Source organism: Sitophilus oryzae, unplaced genomic scaffold (assembly GCF_002938485.1).
Source record: "Sitophilus oryzae breed Bouriz unplaced genomic scaffold, Soryzae_2.0 scaffold_1107_pilon_pilon, whole genome shotgun sequence".
Classification (NCBI taxonomy): Eukaryota; Metazoa; Arthropoda; class Insecta; order Coleoptera; family Curculionidae; genus Sitophilus; species Sitophilus oryzae.
In genome coordinates, this window is record NW_022145735.1 from 1,013,978 (window position 1) to 1,031,390 (window position 17,413).

Sequence of the window (17,413 nt, forward strand, 5' to 3'; positions counted from 1 at the left end):
AACGGTAGCCTACTAAAATACCGTTAATAGATATTGTGACGTCGCGTCGTTCATGTCGGCGGAAAGTAATGCCTAGCCTTAAGATTTTTGCAAGAGCACCTGTGGGTCAGTGGCTGAGGCTATCGCTTCGTAAGCGAATGGTCCGTGGTTCAAATCTCACGCCGACCAAGACTTTTTATATTTTTTTGCTTATAGCGTGATATCTTATTGCATTGGTTTCCTGCTGGTTGGATTGGTTCAGACCATTTGGCAGGTTGGTTGCGTGGTGAAAAGTAATTCATTGGTTGGTTATTGACTAACAGGGATGGTTGATTTTAGTATATTTGTTTTCTGGCCACATCAGTGTCGGGATGGTGTGCGGTGGTTGACAAGTGAATGACTGATGGATGAGACGACGGATGTCATAAAATTCTATATTCATAAAGCAGTAGTGTCACCGGCATCGCCCTGCTGTGACCTGGCTAAACTACCGTTGCTGACAGTTTAAAGGCACGGCCTATTTCTATGGTTTTGTAACAAATTGATCATTATTTTATGGCAAATGCTGAAACAACTTTTTTCTTTATGACGCTTTTAAACTTTTTTAAACTAAAATGAGGTAAAGTAAAAGCATCCGTTCATTTTACCTATAGAAGACACTAATATCTTCATTCGTTTTAATATTTTATAAAATCAATTATATTAAATTAAAAATATATTTACAGTGGTTCGATAAATGATGTTTATCTGTTAACATTCTTTATATTAATATCTGAAGGTCTGGCAATACTTGTGGCGACAAATGTTTTTTTTTGGATGTATCAGCAATAGGGATGGGCAATTCTGTAAAGGAATCGATCTAGATCGAATGATCGCGAATAGATACTGAAAAAATCGATTAGAGTGACATCGATCTTTTTTAATTCAATTTTTTTTTAATATTAAAAGTATAAAATGCAATAAAATATATATATTTTTGCGTGATTTTTTCATTACTTTTTAAACAAAATATATAAAACAAATTATTCAGAAAAGATATAATTCTGAATAATACAACAAGCAAAATTACTTTAAGTGCCAGTGTAACGTAAAACTTGAAACTTAAAACCTAAAAACAAATCAAAAATTAAATTCTAAATAATTAAACAGTAAAATTACTTTAAAATTATTTCTTTTATTACGTAATTGATATCTTCTGAAATTGACGATAAAATTCGGGTTGCATGACTATTCAATCTCGATCTGAAAGAATCGATTTTATATAAAATCGGTTTTCTGAAGAATCAATTTAAATGGAACATCCTGTATATTATTGCATATTTCATTTCTAAGCAAAAATTGAAATTATGTACTCACCAAAATCATTGGCGTTCCCATGCATTCCAGAAGGTCCAGGCATCAATCCACTTAATCCTGCAAGAGGGTGATCTGTATTAAAAAAGGAAAAAGGATTATTAACATTATAGTCACAAAATTGTCTAAATTAGTATATACAGAGTGTACCCGAGATGAAAGCATTACATTTTTCTTTTGTGAAATATGAGTTCTGTAAAAATATCATATTACGAATATGATACCTTTAATAAAAGACTTTTTAATATTGTAGGAGTCGATAAGTAAATTTCTTGTACTGGCAATGCTGGTGAATTCTGCTTCTACGTGAACTGCTTTTAATTTCATATTTGGCGTATCTTTCTGTCCCATGATTCTTTTTGCTATGTCGGTTTTCTGTTCAATTGAATTTTTCAATGTAACCTTCAGCAACAGAGCTTGATCGCCAACCTTCATGTCGCTTTTAAACTGTTATGTCCGCTCTTGAATCTGCCAGCATTGTTGCAGAGTTGCGCCGGAAACAATGACCAGTGTATTCAATGGCATTGGAGAGTCCAAGAAATTCCGCTATATTTTTCTAGCATACCCTCAATTGTATTGATTCCAACTGGTAGGGTACAGCATTGATTTTTCGATACGTCAAGAAAAATCGGTGATGTGTCACATTGAGTGGTCGAAGTTTTGCGCACTTACGAAATACATGTAAGAAATTGATATCATCTGTGGGTCCCTCGGTAATCGTAAACACTCTTGGAAAATGGGTTTTTGTATTCGGAATCTTCACATTAATAAATGACGAATTAAAAAGCGTGACGCTTCTTCCCTACCAATAACCAACGATTGACTTTGGCTGTGAGATTTGCGTAATGAAACATCGAATATTTAAAGGCTTTAAGGTAGTGGATAACTTCAGGAAATAGGCTAGGAATACCATTTCTGTGAAATTCTCAACATGTTTTCTTTGACCCAGGTTTCAAAGTTGTATGTGGTCTCGTATAAGTTTTTCGACTTCTCGGGCACTAACGTGGATAGCGCAGTTTCAGCAGCTTGTTGAATATCCAAAGACTCTTTCACAAAACTTTTGTGAAATACGGCGACATTTGAACCTGGCAGAACTTTGTCATAAAACAATGCATAAACAATGACTTAGAAACCGATTACCAGAACACTTTAAAAAATGTTTAAAAATAAATAATAATAATAGCATGAAAATCTCAAATTATCCGCTTTCACTAAAAATCTTGTATGAAATTCTTGTTACATATATAGCTATTTCATGACCTATTGCAAAATTTTAGATGAAAATTTACACTCAATTTGATTAGCTCACCTTGTAGTCCAAGTAGAGCGCCTGGAAAGGACGGCGACCTCGTCTGGTCCAGCAAGCCGCCGTTGGTGTGAAAGGGATTGTGCTCGTCCAGCATGTTGGGGTAGTCGGGTGGTTCAGTCTTTGGTGTGACGGGTTCGCCGTCGCCGTGATCGCTCGGCGCCGTGTCGCTACTATTGCTATCTTCGCACGTTTGGTGGGGCGATTCGGAGTGTGCTGGATTTCTGAAGAAAGAATAAAGGACGCAAGATAAAAACTCAATTTATCATAGAAAGAAACAAAAGTTCAAAGTGGTAATGACTCTTTCTGCAGCTAAGTCTAATCTGGACGGACCTATCGACTTGGCAAGTATCTAAATCGACTTTTAGTCATGAGATATCCGATGTCATCCGGCCTCGAACCGGCGGGAATGAGCAGTGTGTGGGTAATAGAGTTTACACTCTTGCCATAGAACAGCACGACAGAATGTCCAAACGAGCACCGGTTCATCAACTCACATCGTTTAACGTCAACAGCTTCGGTCAACTATCGGGAACAATTATCATTCGGAAATTTTCACTAGTGATACCACAAAAAGATAAATTATTTCCGGAATTTTTTTCGAGGTAATGAATATTTTTGAAAATTTGCTAAAACCAAAGAGCGACAAAAAATGTCGGATTTGGTTGACGTGGCTGACGTCATATTCAAGGCCTGACTGTTTTTGACAGTTCTACCGAAGTGGTCGAGAATTAGTAGTCGTAAAGAAACCTATTGTTTTCATTAGTTTCGCAACAAATCTGTGTTTTTTATGCGTTTCTATGCTAATAAAATTATACTAGATAATTTTGAGTGTACTCTGAGTGAATAGTGAACTATTTAGAACCGATTCATAACATCGTACCCGCAAAAAAACCATACTTTCGGTAAAAATTATAGTAACACCGGCGATGCGGGCTGTGTGTTCGGGCTAGGAAAAAGTTGGGGAATTTATATAAAAACATAATTAATAGCGTCAGTGTTAGTGTATAGTGTTAAACCAACGTAAGTGACGTGTATTTTTAAGTAAAACCGAGAGGTAAAACAGTTTTCGTTTCTTTTTTTTCTTTGTAAAATAAAAAATGCCGCGACATTGTTCTGTGCCTGTGCCTTGTAGCAGCAATTATAATAAGTACTCAGGATCTGGCATTCTCTTTCCCAACAATAGTAACTGTAACTAGGTCACGTCAAAACCTACAGAAGATGCTGTGCATACAATTTTTCCAAATCAACCCTCTTATGACTGCATGTTCCCAAACATCCCGATGAAAGAAAACAAAATTTGGAAATTCAGGATGAAATAAATATTGAAAATTATTATTATTATTATGAAGCCATAATATTATTAATGAGAAAATGGCAAATATATTTTAAAGAAGTTAAATGAATTGTACTTTATTTATTTCAGTATTTTTATATAAAAAATGATATCTTTACTTTTTATTTGATATATGGAAATGAATTTGCCAGTGAACATCGAACTACAGATTACTTAATGATAATAGTTAATTCTACCTGATATCCACGTTTTTTACATATGTTAGGCAAATTTTACAATTATCTTTGGAGGTAAACTTTTAAAATGTGATGCCAACACTTATCATATTCAATACATTTTCTTAACTTGTCGATAAAGTATAGCTTTTCAAATTTTTTAATATTTGGAAACTTTATCTGGGCCATATTATTACTATTTGCTAAATACTCGCTAACGCAATTTTAGGACATGCTTTTTTATTATCTGGATTTTATTCTATTTCTATCTTGTAACATTGTTTATTTCATATTAATATTCGTGTTTAGATCAAATTTTAATGCTATTCAATTAATTTAACGTGATAAAAAGTTAATGTTATTTTAATACCTTCGTGTATAATATTTTTCATATTTATGTTTGGCAAAACTATCAATAAATAGTATTATTTAATGCAAAAACTATATGCAGTACCTTATGGCACAATTCAAAAGCCCGACTATTGCGGTGACGTCACAAATCGATGTTTCTGGCCTGTATCTCATGTTGGTTACGGTTAAACCTCACATTTGTGATAATTTTAAAACTTACAATATAATTTTAAAAGTGGTTTTAAACACAAATTGTGTTTAAAATAAATTAAAAAAAAAAAAAAAAAAAAAAAAAAAAATTTATTTTTTTCTTTGATAAGACACCACCAAAGGGGCAGATAAAAGACTTATAACAATGTATAGAGAGTTTGACTTGGTAATTCCAATTGCCAGGGTAACTAAGAAAACTTTAACTTACGTTTGAGACCTATTACTTTTATATTATAGTAAAAAAATCAGTTTTGAAGTCCATTTTATATTGTCAAGACTTAAATAAGGCCAACGGGTTTATATCCAGTTTGAGGAGAAAATCATATTTTATAAAGCCGATTTGATGTAGTAAGCCCAAGGGAATCGTTCACATAAACGTATACTTAGATATATGTTCTTATAATAAACATTAGTAATTAAAACAATTAAAATTACGTCGACGTAACGTGAGAATTTAAGGTGATGTTCGTCGCAAACATCGACGATGGAAATATACAAAAGCACTCTTGGAGAGAGATCGCGCAGTCCCGATATGTTTCTATAATAATCTGGACATTTACCAGATTATTTCGCTCATGTTATATTATTATTTCCCTTATTCCTCATATTATTATACTTGTATTTTTTATTTGTTGGTTGGACTTAAGTGACCCTAGCCAAAACTCCCAAAGCTAGGTCAGAGCAATATTTTTAAAATTAATCATTTTGGAAACCATGTATGTAATTTATCTAAAAATGTTGTCACAGCGTAACGACTAATCATCGTACTATGTTATATCGGATCCAACTAACAAAAGATTGTGGTTGCCATTTGAAAAAGCAATTTGTTTCAAGTTGTTTAGGAATATTTGCATCTAATTAATTTGAAATTGAAACTATTAATAGGAAAATTGGCTTAAAATGAAAGGTACGAGGTCTAAATATTATATTTTTATCAGACATATATATTTAAATGAAAAATGATCAATTCCAAGTTCATTTTTCCCCCCAAAAAAAAACACTTTTTCTCCAAAAATTTTCTTTAGCATACAGTTTATTATATATAGCTATTTACTTTTATATCTGGTAAAGGTTTAAGGAAGCTCCGTTTTTAACAAAAATTTATAAATACGTTTTTTTTTCATTTTCTAATAAATCCAACAATTTCAAAATATGCAACGCAGAAGATAATTTGATTTCTTGTTTTAAAAGGTACAACCTGTGCATTATTTTTATTGCAGCGCAAAAATCCGCAGGAAACCGATAAACGCATTCAAATCAGTTTACAAACTTCTTGTAAGCAGCAAGTTTGTGAACATTTACAAACGTTCGTAAGCCTATTTACCAATGTTCGTTTGGTGTGTACGCGACGTGTAAGTTAAGTTACTTACTTCTTTCGTTAAGATAGTAGGTCCTCCTTCCAACGCTTGCCCCAGTAACGACTCGGGCATCTCCCCGTTGTTGTTACTCGACGAAGGGCTGCGTTCCCTAAAGCTGGGAAAACTATCCCTTTCCGAACTACGTGCCCTTTTCGCGGGAGGGGAATAGCCGACCCTCCCGCAACGCTTCTGGACGGTCGGTAGCCCACGGTAATGAGGAAGAATTCTGCAAAAATAAAATAGAAACACATTAGGTATATAAATATCTTTCAAAGTATTCATACAAGTATCTTTATTATATTGTTTATTTCAATTGTAGTGAAAAATAAACTGATTAAGTGGAATTTAAATTTGGCGCTGGGGATTCAGATGGTAGCTCTGCTGTAAAAAAATGTCAAGGTGCCACATTTATTTATTTATTTCCTGAGATTGTCATTCGTTTTGATACTTTAGTTTTGTATATTATGAGTTTTTAATTTAAATAAATAGTGTTGTGATACTTTAAGCTTAAAATTATTTACTAGCAGACCTTGCAGTCGAACACTGTTCTTTTTAGAACCTCTTTTAGTGCGAAGTGTACAAGATAGCTTAATAGCCGTAAAAAACTCATAGCAACTTTATTAGAATATAAATATAGTTGAATCTCAATCACCCTGTATACACGATCCGGTTCTAATGATTTGAAAGGCCAGATGATTTAATTAACGAGATTTATCCTAAATGGATAGGCAAACTCGCTAATTGTTGCGGTGAAAATATTTCGGTTATGTGTTTTTCTGCTAGTATAATTTTATTAATAGATGATGTTTATTAACAGATTTACTGGTTTTTAAAAAGCCCATTCGCGCTTTTTCAACAGATGCTACTTTATTATTTACAGTATCTATGTTAATCGATAAAATTACATGACCAACATTATGCTTTTCATCTATGGTAATCGCAAAACAATTTCCGATGCACGTGATCAACTTTGAGTGACAAGCGATGACGACAGGGCTGCCAGATTGTGATGGATTTAAGAGAAGCATCTTAATTTAAGAGTGACAAACAATATATTTATTATATCATTTTTAAAAGATTTTTACGTTTTTTTTTAAATTTAATAACTAATATTTTAGTAATCAATTGATTTATTTGTTTTATAGCTTATTTTACTTATTACATATTGGCAAAAACTAGTCCATTATGAAGATAATTCTAAGCGCTATTAAGGCAAGGGATATTTATTTATTTATTGATGTACATCTTACAACGCCATAAGTGGTAATAAACCAAACAAGTAAGAGGGTGCTATTAATGCACAAACTCATAATCACAGAATTTAATAAAAACTAACGTAGAAATAACTTTGAAAGTGATGTAATGCGCTTATCAATCAAACTTACTTCTCTGACTGCAGTCAAGAAGTAATAAAGGACCTTTATTGTCAAGTTCCCGTTCAAAATAGTTTATTAGGGAAGCTACAATAAGCTCTTTGCTTCGACTGTTTAAATGCTTCGGCATATTTTGAACACACAATTTCAAGAAATGAAATACAAAAACTTGAAAATTTAGTTCTTAAAAGAACTGTTTGTGCTTAAAAGTACAATTTAAAAAAAACTATGGAAATATGCAAAAAACGGGAATTTCAAAAACGGGAAAACAAAGATTCAAGAACAATACAATATTATACATAATAATGACTGACATTAGGATAATTGTCAAATAATAAACGACAACCTTGGTGAAAACGGCGCAATGTGACAACGATAATAAAATTCGGTTTAAACCATGGGTTAAACTAATTTTTGCACACTCTAAATAAAATATCTGTTACAATCATTTGCTCTGTAAACCTATAACATAGGATACAACATCTTAATGAACAGTGCTTTCCATAAAATCAATAAATGAAAAATATAGGAAATAATATACAAGTACTGATTTGTTTCGAAAATCGACAACTATGAAAATATGAACCCTTCGCAGACACAAACAGTACATTGTGAGACAGGAAATTGTAGAGAGAAACAAGCCCTATAACATAGGATACAACATTTTATTGAACAGTGCTTTCCATAAAATCAATAAAATGAAAAATATATTTAATAATATACATGTACTGATTTCTTCCGAAAATCGACATCTATGAAACTATGAACCCTTCCTGGACACAAACGGTACATTGTGAAACAGGAAATTGTAGAGAGAAACAAGCCCTATAACACAGGATACAACATTTTAATGAACAGTGCTTTCCATAAAATCAATAAAATAAAAAATATATGTAATAATATACATGTACTGATGTCTTCCGAAAATCGACATCTATGAAACTATGAACCCTTCCTGGACACAAACGGTACATTGTGAAACAGGAAATTGTAGAGAGAAACAAATCCTATAACACAGGATACAACATTTTAATGAACAGTGCTTTCCATAAAATCAATAAAATGAAAAATATATGTGATAATATACAGGTACTGATTTCTTTCGAAAATCGATAACTATGAAATTATGAACCCTTCCTGGACACAAACGGTACATTGTGAGACAGGAAATTGTAGAGAGAAACAAGCCCTATAACATAGGATACAACATTTTAATGAACAGTGCTTTCCATAAAATCAATAAAATGAAAAATATATGTAATAATATACATGTACTGATTTCTTTCGAAAATCGACAACTATGAAACTATGAACCCTTCCTGGACACAAACGGTACATTGTGAGACAGGAAATTGTAGAGAGAAACAAATCCTATAACATAGGATACAACATTTTAATGAACAGTGCTTTCCATAAAATCAATAAAATGAAAAATATATGTAATAATATACATGTACTGATTTCTTTCGAAAATCGACATCTATGAAACTATGAACCCTTCCTGGACACAAACGGTACATTGTGAGACAGGAAATTGTAGAGAGAAACAAGCCCTATATCATAGGATACAACATTTTAATGAACAGTGCTTTCCATAAAATCAATAAAATGAAAAATATATGTAATAATATACATGTACTGATTTCTTTCGAAAATCGACATCTATGAAACTATGAACCCTTCCTGGACACAAACGGTACATTGTGAGACAGGAAATTGTAGAGAGAAACAAGCCCTATAACATAGGATACCACATTCTAATGAAGAGTGCTTTCCATAAAATCAATAAAATGAAAAATATAGGAAATAATATACAGGTACTGATTTCTTTCGAAAATCGACATCTATGAAACTATGAACCCTTTCTGGACACAAACGGTACATTGTGAGACAGGAAATTGTAGAGAAGAAACAAGCCTATTAAAAAGTACCTAAAATGAAGAGCTGCTCGGTATCTTAAATTATACAACAAATTTAAACATTTTTGCCAAAATTTTATTTAGTCAGGTTTATAGACTTGATTTAAGATTTTTTCCCATTATAACACCATTAAGTTTGGAATAGCAAGTAATTATTAGTGACATAAAGTTACTTAAAATATTATTTACACCAAATTCAATTCAAACGATTCAAATACAGGGTGAGATTTTCTGTCATTTATTAGATGTCGTTTGTTAAAATCTTCCCTGACTTATGTTGGACAGATTTTTAATGACAGTTATCTTATGGAGTAACACATTACTATATTGACCGGCATCGGCACAGCGTTGCTCACTTTTACATATTTTCTTTTAATCAAAATATTTTAGGAAACAAAAATAAATTAATTAAAATATATAAACAGTTAGAATTATTTACATCAACAAAACTCACCTCCTTAACAGCACTTAAAGCGGCCCTCGCACGATCAATAATATTGTCAATATTTTGGATTATTGACAATATTATTGAGCGTTTGAGCGTACATATTGATGGAGTTTCAATATATTGATGGATTTTCGGGATAATGAAAATACTCGACAATATTAAAGGCGGAGCTAGTCGTTTTCGGGTTCTTGTTATTACCGATTCTGAACCGTCCTAGAGCTCTGCAGCGCATGCGCAAATGAAATAATGTCTTCATATTTCCTTCTGCGCATATACGCATCACAGTTCTAGGACGGTTCAGAATCGGTAATAACAAGAACCCGAACAAAGTTAATATATTGATCGTTAGGTCGCATGATTGACAAAATTTCACTAGTTTATTGGTAACCATGGCGAAAGACGGAACATCGCCGTCGTTGTTTTCACCAGTTTTAGATCGCAATCATCAGGCTCCCGTTTCTTAACGTACTCTAGAAGATTTAGTTGGGCAAACCTTTTTCTTTTTGGAAATTTTTTTGTATAACGTCTTTTCTTAATTTTTTTCTTCGATTTTTTCACACTGACTGACACTCACTGCCAAAATCACGCCTTTTTTATCTTTCATTTTTTGGCATAGGGTATAATTCACATTTAATATCTGCACAAAACTTAATATTGATATATGTATTGACCGTGTCAGGCCACCTTTCAAATATTGATTAAACATTGACAATATTATTGATCGTGTGAGGGCCGCTTAAGGGACATAAAGAGGCAGAGGTTATAAAAAGAACAATGTTCGACTGCAAGGTCTGCTAGTAAACATTTTTAAGCTTATTTATACCAAAAACTCGTAATACAAAACTAAAGTGTCAAAACGAATGACAATGTCAGGAAATAAATAAATAAATGTGGCAACTTGACATTTTTTACAGCAGAGCTTCCACGTGAATCCCCAGCGGGGAATTTAAATTCCAGTTAGTCAGCCCGGCGCCGAATATGTCCAGTGTTGGTAACAACGAAGTAAAAGTTTAATTGGTATCAAGAATATTTAGGTTTTCTGATTAAAAATCGTTATAGGTACAATAAAAAAACGCTGTAAGATATTCAAATGGTGACGTGTTCCTAATTTTAAACGGATTTCAAATTAAAACCAGTAATTATCCAAAAAATACACAATTATTATTAAAAATTAACATAAAATAGTCGAAAATCCAAGGCCGGGCATTCGAGTTTGGCAAGGTAATAACAATAATAATAACGTTCATTAAAAATTCACGTAGTTGGGGCAAGTAAGTGAGCGGCCAAAGGCGAAGATTGCCTACTTTAAATAAAGCATTAAAACCAAATTATTGTTGTTAATATCACATATTTCTCATGTTCGATAGTGGTTTTTCCGATTCGTAATATGCGGCGATTTACAATTATTCACGTATTTATTAATTTCAAATATTGTTAACCTTTCGATTTTATTGATTTTGTAACTGTAACTAGCAATGAATCCTGCCCACGTACTGTATATTCTTTTTTTGTGTTGGCGGTATTTTGAATTGATGCTTTACATTATTATTTTTTAAGGATTATGTTTTAACAGTCATCTATCTGATGATATTATAGGCCGGTGACAACGATGTGTGACATCATACCAGTAGATCATATTGCATGATATTGTCTCTATGTTGAAAATTATACGACGTATAGACTTTCTTGTTTCCAGCAACACTAGAAGCAATCTTCCGTCAACTGGACTGGACCAACAAAGGATGGAAATATATCTTAGCCATCTAAGATTCTAAGGAGAATGGCCCGACACACTCCAGCATTGTCACTCTCCACAAGAAAGGGAGCATACATAAGTTCAGCAACTATCGTACAATTTCCCTCATCTCACATGCCAGTAAAGTAATGTTGCAAATTATAAATGAAAGACTGAAAGCTTTTCTAGAAAGAGAAATTCCAGCAGAACAAGCAGGTTTCACCAAGGGCAGAGGCACTCGGGGACATCTTCTGAATATGCGCCAAATCATAGAGAAAGCAAGGGAATCCAACATCACTCTTTATTACAGTTGAGGGTTGGAACCTTTGGTGTTACACAGCAAAATAAAATTACACTAAATCACCACAATACACCAAAACACTTTTACTTAGTTTATAATCATCTGCTGATGATGCTAACATGGTTAGCGAAACGCGCGTCCAGTGTAAAAGTAAAAGTGTTTTGGTGTATTGTGGTGATTTAGTGTAATTTTATTTTGATCACTCTTTATATTTGTTTCGCAGACAAAAAGCTTTCGATAAAGTCAGATGGCATCACCTGTGGAAAATCTTAAAGGAAGTGGGGGTACCACAACACCTTATATCACTTATCATCCAGTTGTATCAGCACACTACAGGATCAGTTAGAATACTGGATTCAGCTTCAAAAGAATTTTCCCACGAACAAGGAGTCAGACAGTATATTGTTTCCTCAACTATTTAACATATACGGAGAATACATAATGAGAAGGTCGCTAGAAAGATGGGAAGGAGGCATTTCAATAAATGGCCAAAAAATAAATAATCTACGCTTTGCAGATGATACAGCACTACTCGCTGGCAGTCGAGAGAAACTGGCAGTAGAAAACGAAAGCAATCGGCTCGGTCTGGAATTAAATACACAAAAAACCAAAATCATGATAGTTGATAGGCAACATAATAACCATTCAAATATAAGTTATATCGACCGCTTTGAAATCGTTAAGTCATACGTATACCTGTGATCACTATTGACAAATACAGGCACATCGGAAGAAGAGGTGAAGCGTAGGTGCAACATGGCAAAGGTAGCTGTTGGGAGACTGACCAAGATTTGACCGGCTAGTCAACTGTTTGGAACTCCCAATATTGACGTATGGCTGCGAATCGTAGACTCTCAGGCAGGCGGAACGTAAGAAGATCGGTGCTACCCAGATGTATTGTTATAGACGTATGCTCCGTATCCCATGGACTGAACGCCGTAAAAACGTTTCCATTATAAATGAATTTAATATTACTAACACAGGTTTTCCTGTAAAATCCGACTAAAACAACTAAAATATTTTGGACATATAATGAGGCAAAGTCCGCACAATACGGAAAGACTCATAATTCAAGGCAAGGTGGAGGGACGTAGACCACGTGGCCGCCCTCCAACTCGATGGATAGACCAGATCACGATTAGCTGTAGCAAGCCAATGCACGATGTCATCGAGAGGACCAAATACAGAGGCGCATGGAGAAAAATCATCCATGAAGTTACGCTGACCACTACACTCCCTAATGGGGGTCAGGACTGAAGAGAGAGAGAGAGATCTAAGATTCACTGATGACATAAATAAATCCTAATTGCCAATACTCCTGAATAACTAAAAAAATTAAAGCAATAAAGTATTTTCAAAATGAATTTAGCAAAAACTAAAGTAATATACAACCAACTAGTAGACGAAAGACATTCTAATAAATACAACACAACACTGAAAATAGTAGAAGAATATATTTAGGACAACTAATTCACAGCTCAGAATCTCTACTACCAGAAATCAACAGAAGGATTAAAGTTAGCATGGAGTATGGAAGAAACTCAATCATATTCAAATTTAGAATGCCGCTTATCTAAAGAAGAAAACTATGTGTACTACCAGACATGACCTAGGCATGCGAAACTTTGACATTTAAACAGACATTATAAGGAAACTGCAGATCTCACAACGCTCAATAGAATGAAATATGCTGGAAATAATCAGAAAAGAGCGTAAAAGACTACAGTGGATACGACAAAAGACCCAGGTAATAGATGTCATCCACAGAATCAAATCCCTCAAGTGGAAATGAGCAGGACACCTGGCAAGAAAAATAGACAACAGATGGATCACTAAAATTACAGCATGATAGCCAAGAGTAATTAAGAGACCTCGAAGAAGACCAAACCTGTGTTAGGACCATGATATTATGAAATTAGCAGGGATAACTTGAGCCCAACTGGGCCCAACTACAAAGAGAGTATCTAAATATCTGATGGAGGCTACACCATAATTAAAAATGTTTTAATAAACTGAAAATGATAATGATAATGATGATACATCAATAGGCAAAAGTTGTTCTTATCTCTATAGAAAAATGTGTGACTCCCATTACTGGTAATAATATAATATCTAAATAGATTTATTTTCAAGTACTATTAAAACTTTTGTATAGTTAAAAAGACATTTAAAATACATTTCAATCTTGTTCCTAACTTATTTTAAGTTTTATTGAATTGCGGCCTGTTTTTTGTTCATTATACAGCTAGTTAAAATGATATGTTCTGTTTCTTAAAAAAACTACAACTCCTTTATTAACAAAAGGACCAGAACTACTATTTTTAAAGATTTTATTTGTTTTAAATTAAAATTTCGGCGGTTCATTAAAATATTACAGGGAACGACTGAGATATACAGTCAAACAACGTACCAACAAAAGAGTAAAGCTTCATTCAGAACCTCGAAACTATTATAATAAAATAAATTAGTGATTTCAATTATAATATATAGTTAATAGTTTACGATCATTCACAATATCTACAAAATACAATTAAAATTGATAGTATATTCCAGCAGCAGCTTGCAGTAGTCAGTTGTATCTAGTGATGGGAAAAACCGATTAATTTCAATAATCGAGTACTCGAGTTTCAAGCGATTGCAATAACCGAGTGATCGCTCGAACGAAATATCACTCGTATTTAAAAATACGATTTTTTACCCGTCGCTTGTTGTAAGTACTCGTTAACTCCAAGCGCCAAGCAGTAAGTTGCGTGCGCAGGGCACATATTCTTTCTGTAATGAATGGCAAGTGGCGAGCGATTCGCTTGATTTAGTAGATTTCAAAGCATTGTCGCTGTAGGTCGTAAAATGTTGTCCCTCAGATACGCAACGGATAAATATATATACGGCGCGGTATGTAACAAAAAAATCTATATATAAATATCACTCGTATTTAAAAATACGGTTTTTCACCCGTGCGTCGCTTGTTGTAAGTACTCGTTAACTCCAAGCGCCAATCAGTAAGTTGCGTGCACAGTGATGAATGGCAAGTAGCAAGCGGCGAGCGATTCGCTTGATCGCTTGATTTAGTTTATTTCAAAGCATTGTCGATGTAGGTCGTAAAATTTTGTCCCTCAGATACGCAACGGATAAATATATATTCGGCGTCGTATAAATTTGCTACCTGCAACGTATGTAGAAAATTCGCTCGGCTTTTTATCGAGTATGTCACATTAAAATCGGATTTCAATTTATTTCATTCTAGGATCGCTTGCGTTCGTCGCTTGGTACTCGTCACTTGCATCGCTCGTCCATAATCGAGCGATGTCGGTTATTTCAATAATCGAGTACTTCGCTCGAGTTATTCCATCACTAGTTGTATCCATAGAGAAAGCCTAATTCCTGAAGGATGATAATCAAAGGCCAAAATTACATTACTCGGAAATGTTGAAGTATAATTAGTGGAAAAACTTTATTAATTTTTTCTACTAATTGAAAATGACTACCACTAATTTTGACGTTCTGAATGCGGTGAGTGAAATTAGAAGAACAAACTTCTACGCTAATTGTAACCACTAATTTACTCTACTAATTTCGAGAATAAGAATGAAGCTTTGCGCTGCTTGCCGGCAGTATTTGGATTGACTAGGCATTTCAGAGAATGACGAATTTCATTGACGCTGACATAATATATAAACTAGTGATATATTTCAGAAATTGGAAACAAGAAACGTTTGCCTTACTTACATTTGAGATCTTTTGTTCCGATGGTGTGGCTGTTGTTGTGGTTAGTCTTTGTCCAGTGGCGGCGGCCGACACGTCGGCCAATCCCCTCACTTGCAACATTTGCGCAGTCTTTAAAAAATCCGTTAAATGTTCTTGGGCAATGTGAACCTCGCCATTGTACATAAACCTGTAAAAAATAATGATATTTAATACATCGCTATCCACTTAATAAAGTGATACTCTAAATTAATTATGAGTTAAAAAATCATTCCGAAAACAATGAATATTAATTTAGTTTAAACTGGTAAGGAAGGAAATTATTTTATTCCCTTTGTTTCTCGAAACAAATAGTCATAAAATGTTATACATATTCAACATAATGAACTATATAATTGTGAAGTTTTCCCACAAATAAGTAAGTAAAACATTATATTAAAAATAATGTGGTTTTGTAATTATAATTATAATTAATGAGGATATGAATTTAAAATTAGTAGAGATATAGAACTTATAAGAAGGTACTTTGTAGCGCAGAGCTCACGTTTACCATCCTAAAGTTACACACCACATACAGTTTCTTTTTACATCTATTTCCTCAAGGCAAACAAAAATATTATTAAACATTATTTTAAAAAATTATTACTGCTCTTATAACAATTTATTGTTTTAAAAAAGTATAAAATTAATTTTTATTCAGTAATGAAAATACCCTTTGCCATCAACTTCGAAACTTCCTTGGTTTATTAAAAGATAAAACAAATAAAACCGAAAAATCCCGAAAGAAGAAAAAAGTATATATACCAAATTAGTCAAGACCATTCATTATCTATACAACATTAGACACTATATTATTATAAACTTTTTTTCCGATTTAGTTGAAATTTTGAATGCGCGTATAAGTAACTTAAAAAAAAATGAAGAAACACATTAGTAAAAATTAAAAAAAGTCGCCTTGACTAGGATTCGAACCTGCCTTACTACGGCTCCAACGTCAAAGCAGCGTAAAGTCCTAACGCTTTAACCATGTGGCCACCGAGGACTTGAAAGATTCTATGTAAAATTCTTACTTAAAAGATAATGTTTAGTGAAAATACTTTTTTATTTATAAATATTTATTTAATTATGTTTTTAGTATTTGTTCTTATAGCGGAGATAGACCTTTGTGATGGACGGACGGACGGACGGACGGATAGCGAAGTCTTAGTAATAGGGTTCCCGTTTTTACCCATTGGGTACGGAACCCTAAAAAAAATACAGAAGGCGCCATTTAAAAATCAAAAGTTTACCGGAAACAATTGAATACGTCAATCAATCCCAATTTATGTCATATACTAACAGGCCAAATCTCGTTTTTTACCTAAAAAATTAAAAAGTTTTTAACGTGAGCCACTTTTGAGAAACACCCGGTATATAAAATATCATAACTGCATACTTTCTACTGCTAAATGTTGTAACGGCACATATTTATAAAATTAAATTATTCCTAATATATAAATACCAAAAAGGTTTTAATCGTATTAATGGGAGAAAGAAAACATACACCCAAAAATTATTTTCTAGTGCGGACAAAATGAAAAGGTCAAACGACTCGCTTTAAATGCAAATGAATGTTGTTTAGATTTTTTTCAAAAAGATTTCGGCTACTAATTGATATTGAGAGGATGCAGAAAAGCTTTGTGAAAGTTACATTATAAATAAAATGTTGTAGTTTATTTTTTTTAATAATTGAAGGAATTTAAATATATGTATGCTTATACCGATTTAGTTATTTTAGAAGTGTTGTCTTAATTTTAATGTGTAAGACAGTTATGTAGGCAGCTTGGAAATAATTTCGAGGAAATATAGCCTGTATATATATTTTTT

General features: G+C 33.2%; 1 protein-coding gene across 1 annotated transcript in view; it reads right to left on the reverse strand.

Moving 5' to 3' along the window:
• The window catches only part of LOC115881104 (protein abrupt-like), a 64,670-nt gene that overhangs the window by 28,936 nt on the left and 18,321 nt on the right, over window positions 1-17,413 (reverse strand). Inside the window, 6 exon segments of the mRNA XM_030898487.1 lie at window positions 1,336-1,407; window positions 2,642-2,862; window positions 6,014-6,027; window positions 6,082-6,235; window positions 6,237-6,295; window positions 15,572-15,737. Of these exon segments, the coding sequence (XP_030754347.1) occupies window positions 1,336-1,407; window positions 2,642-2,862; window positions 6,014-6,027; window positions 6,082-6,235; window positions 6,237-6,295; window positions 15,572-15,737 (686 nt within the window).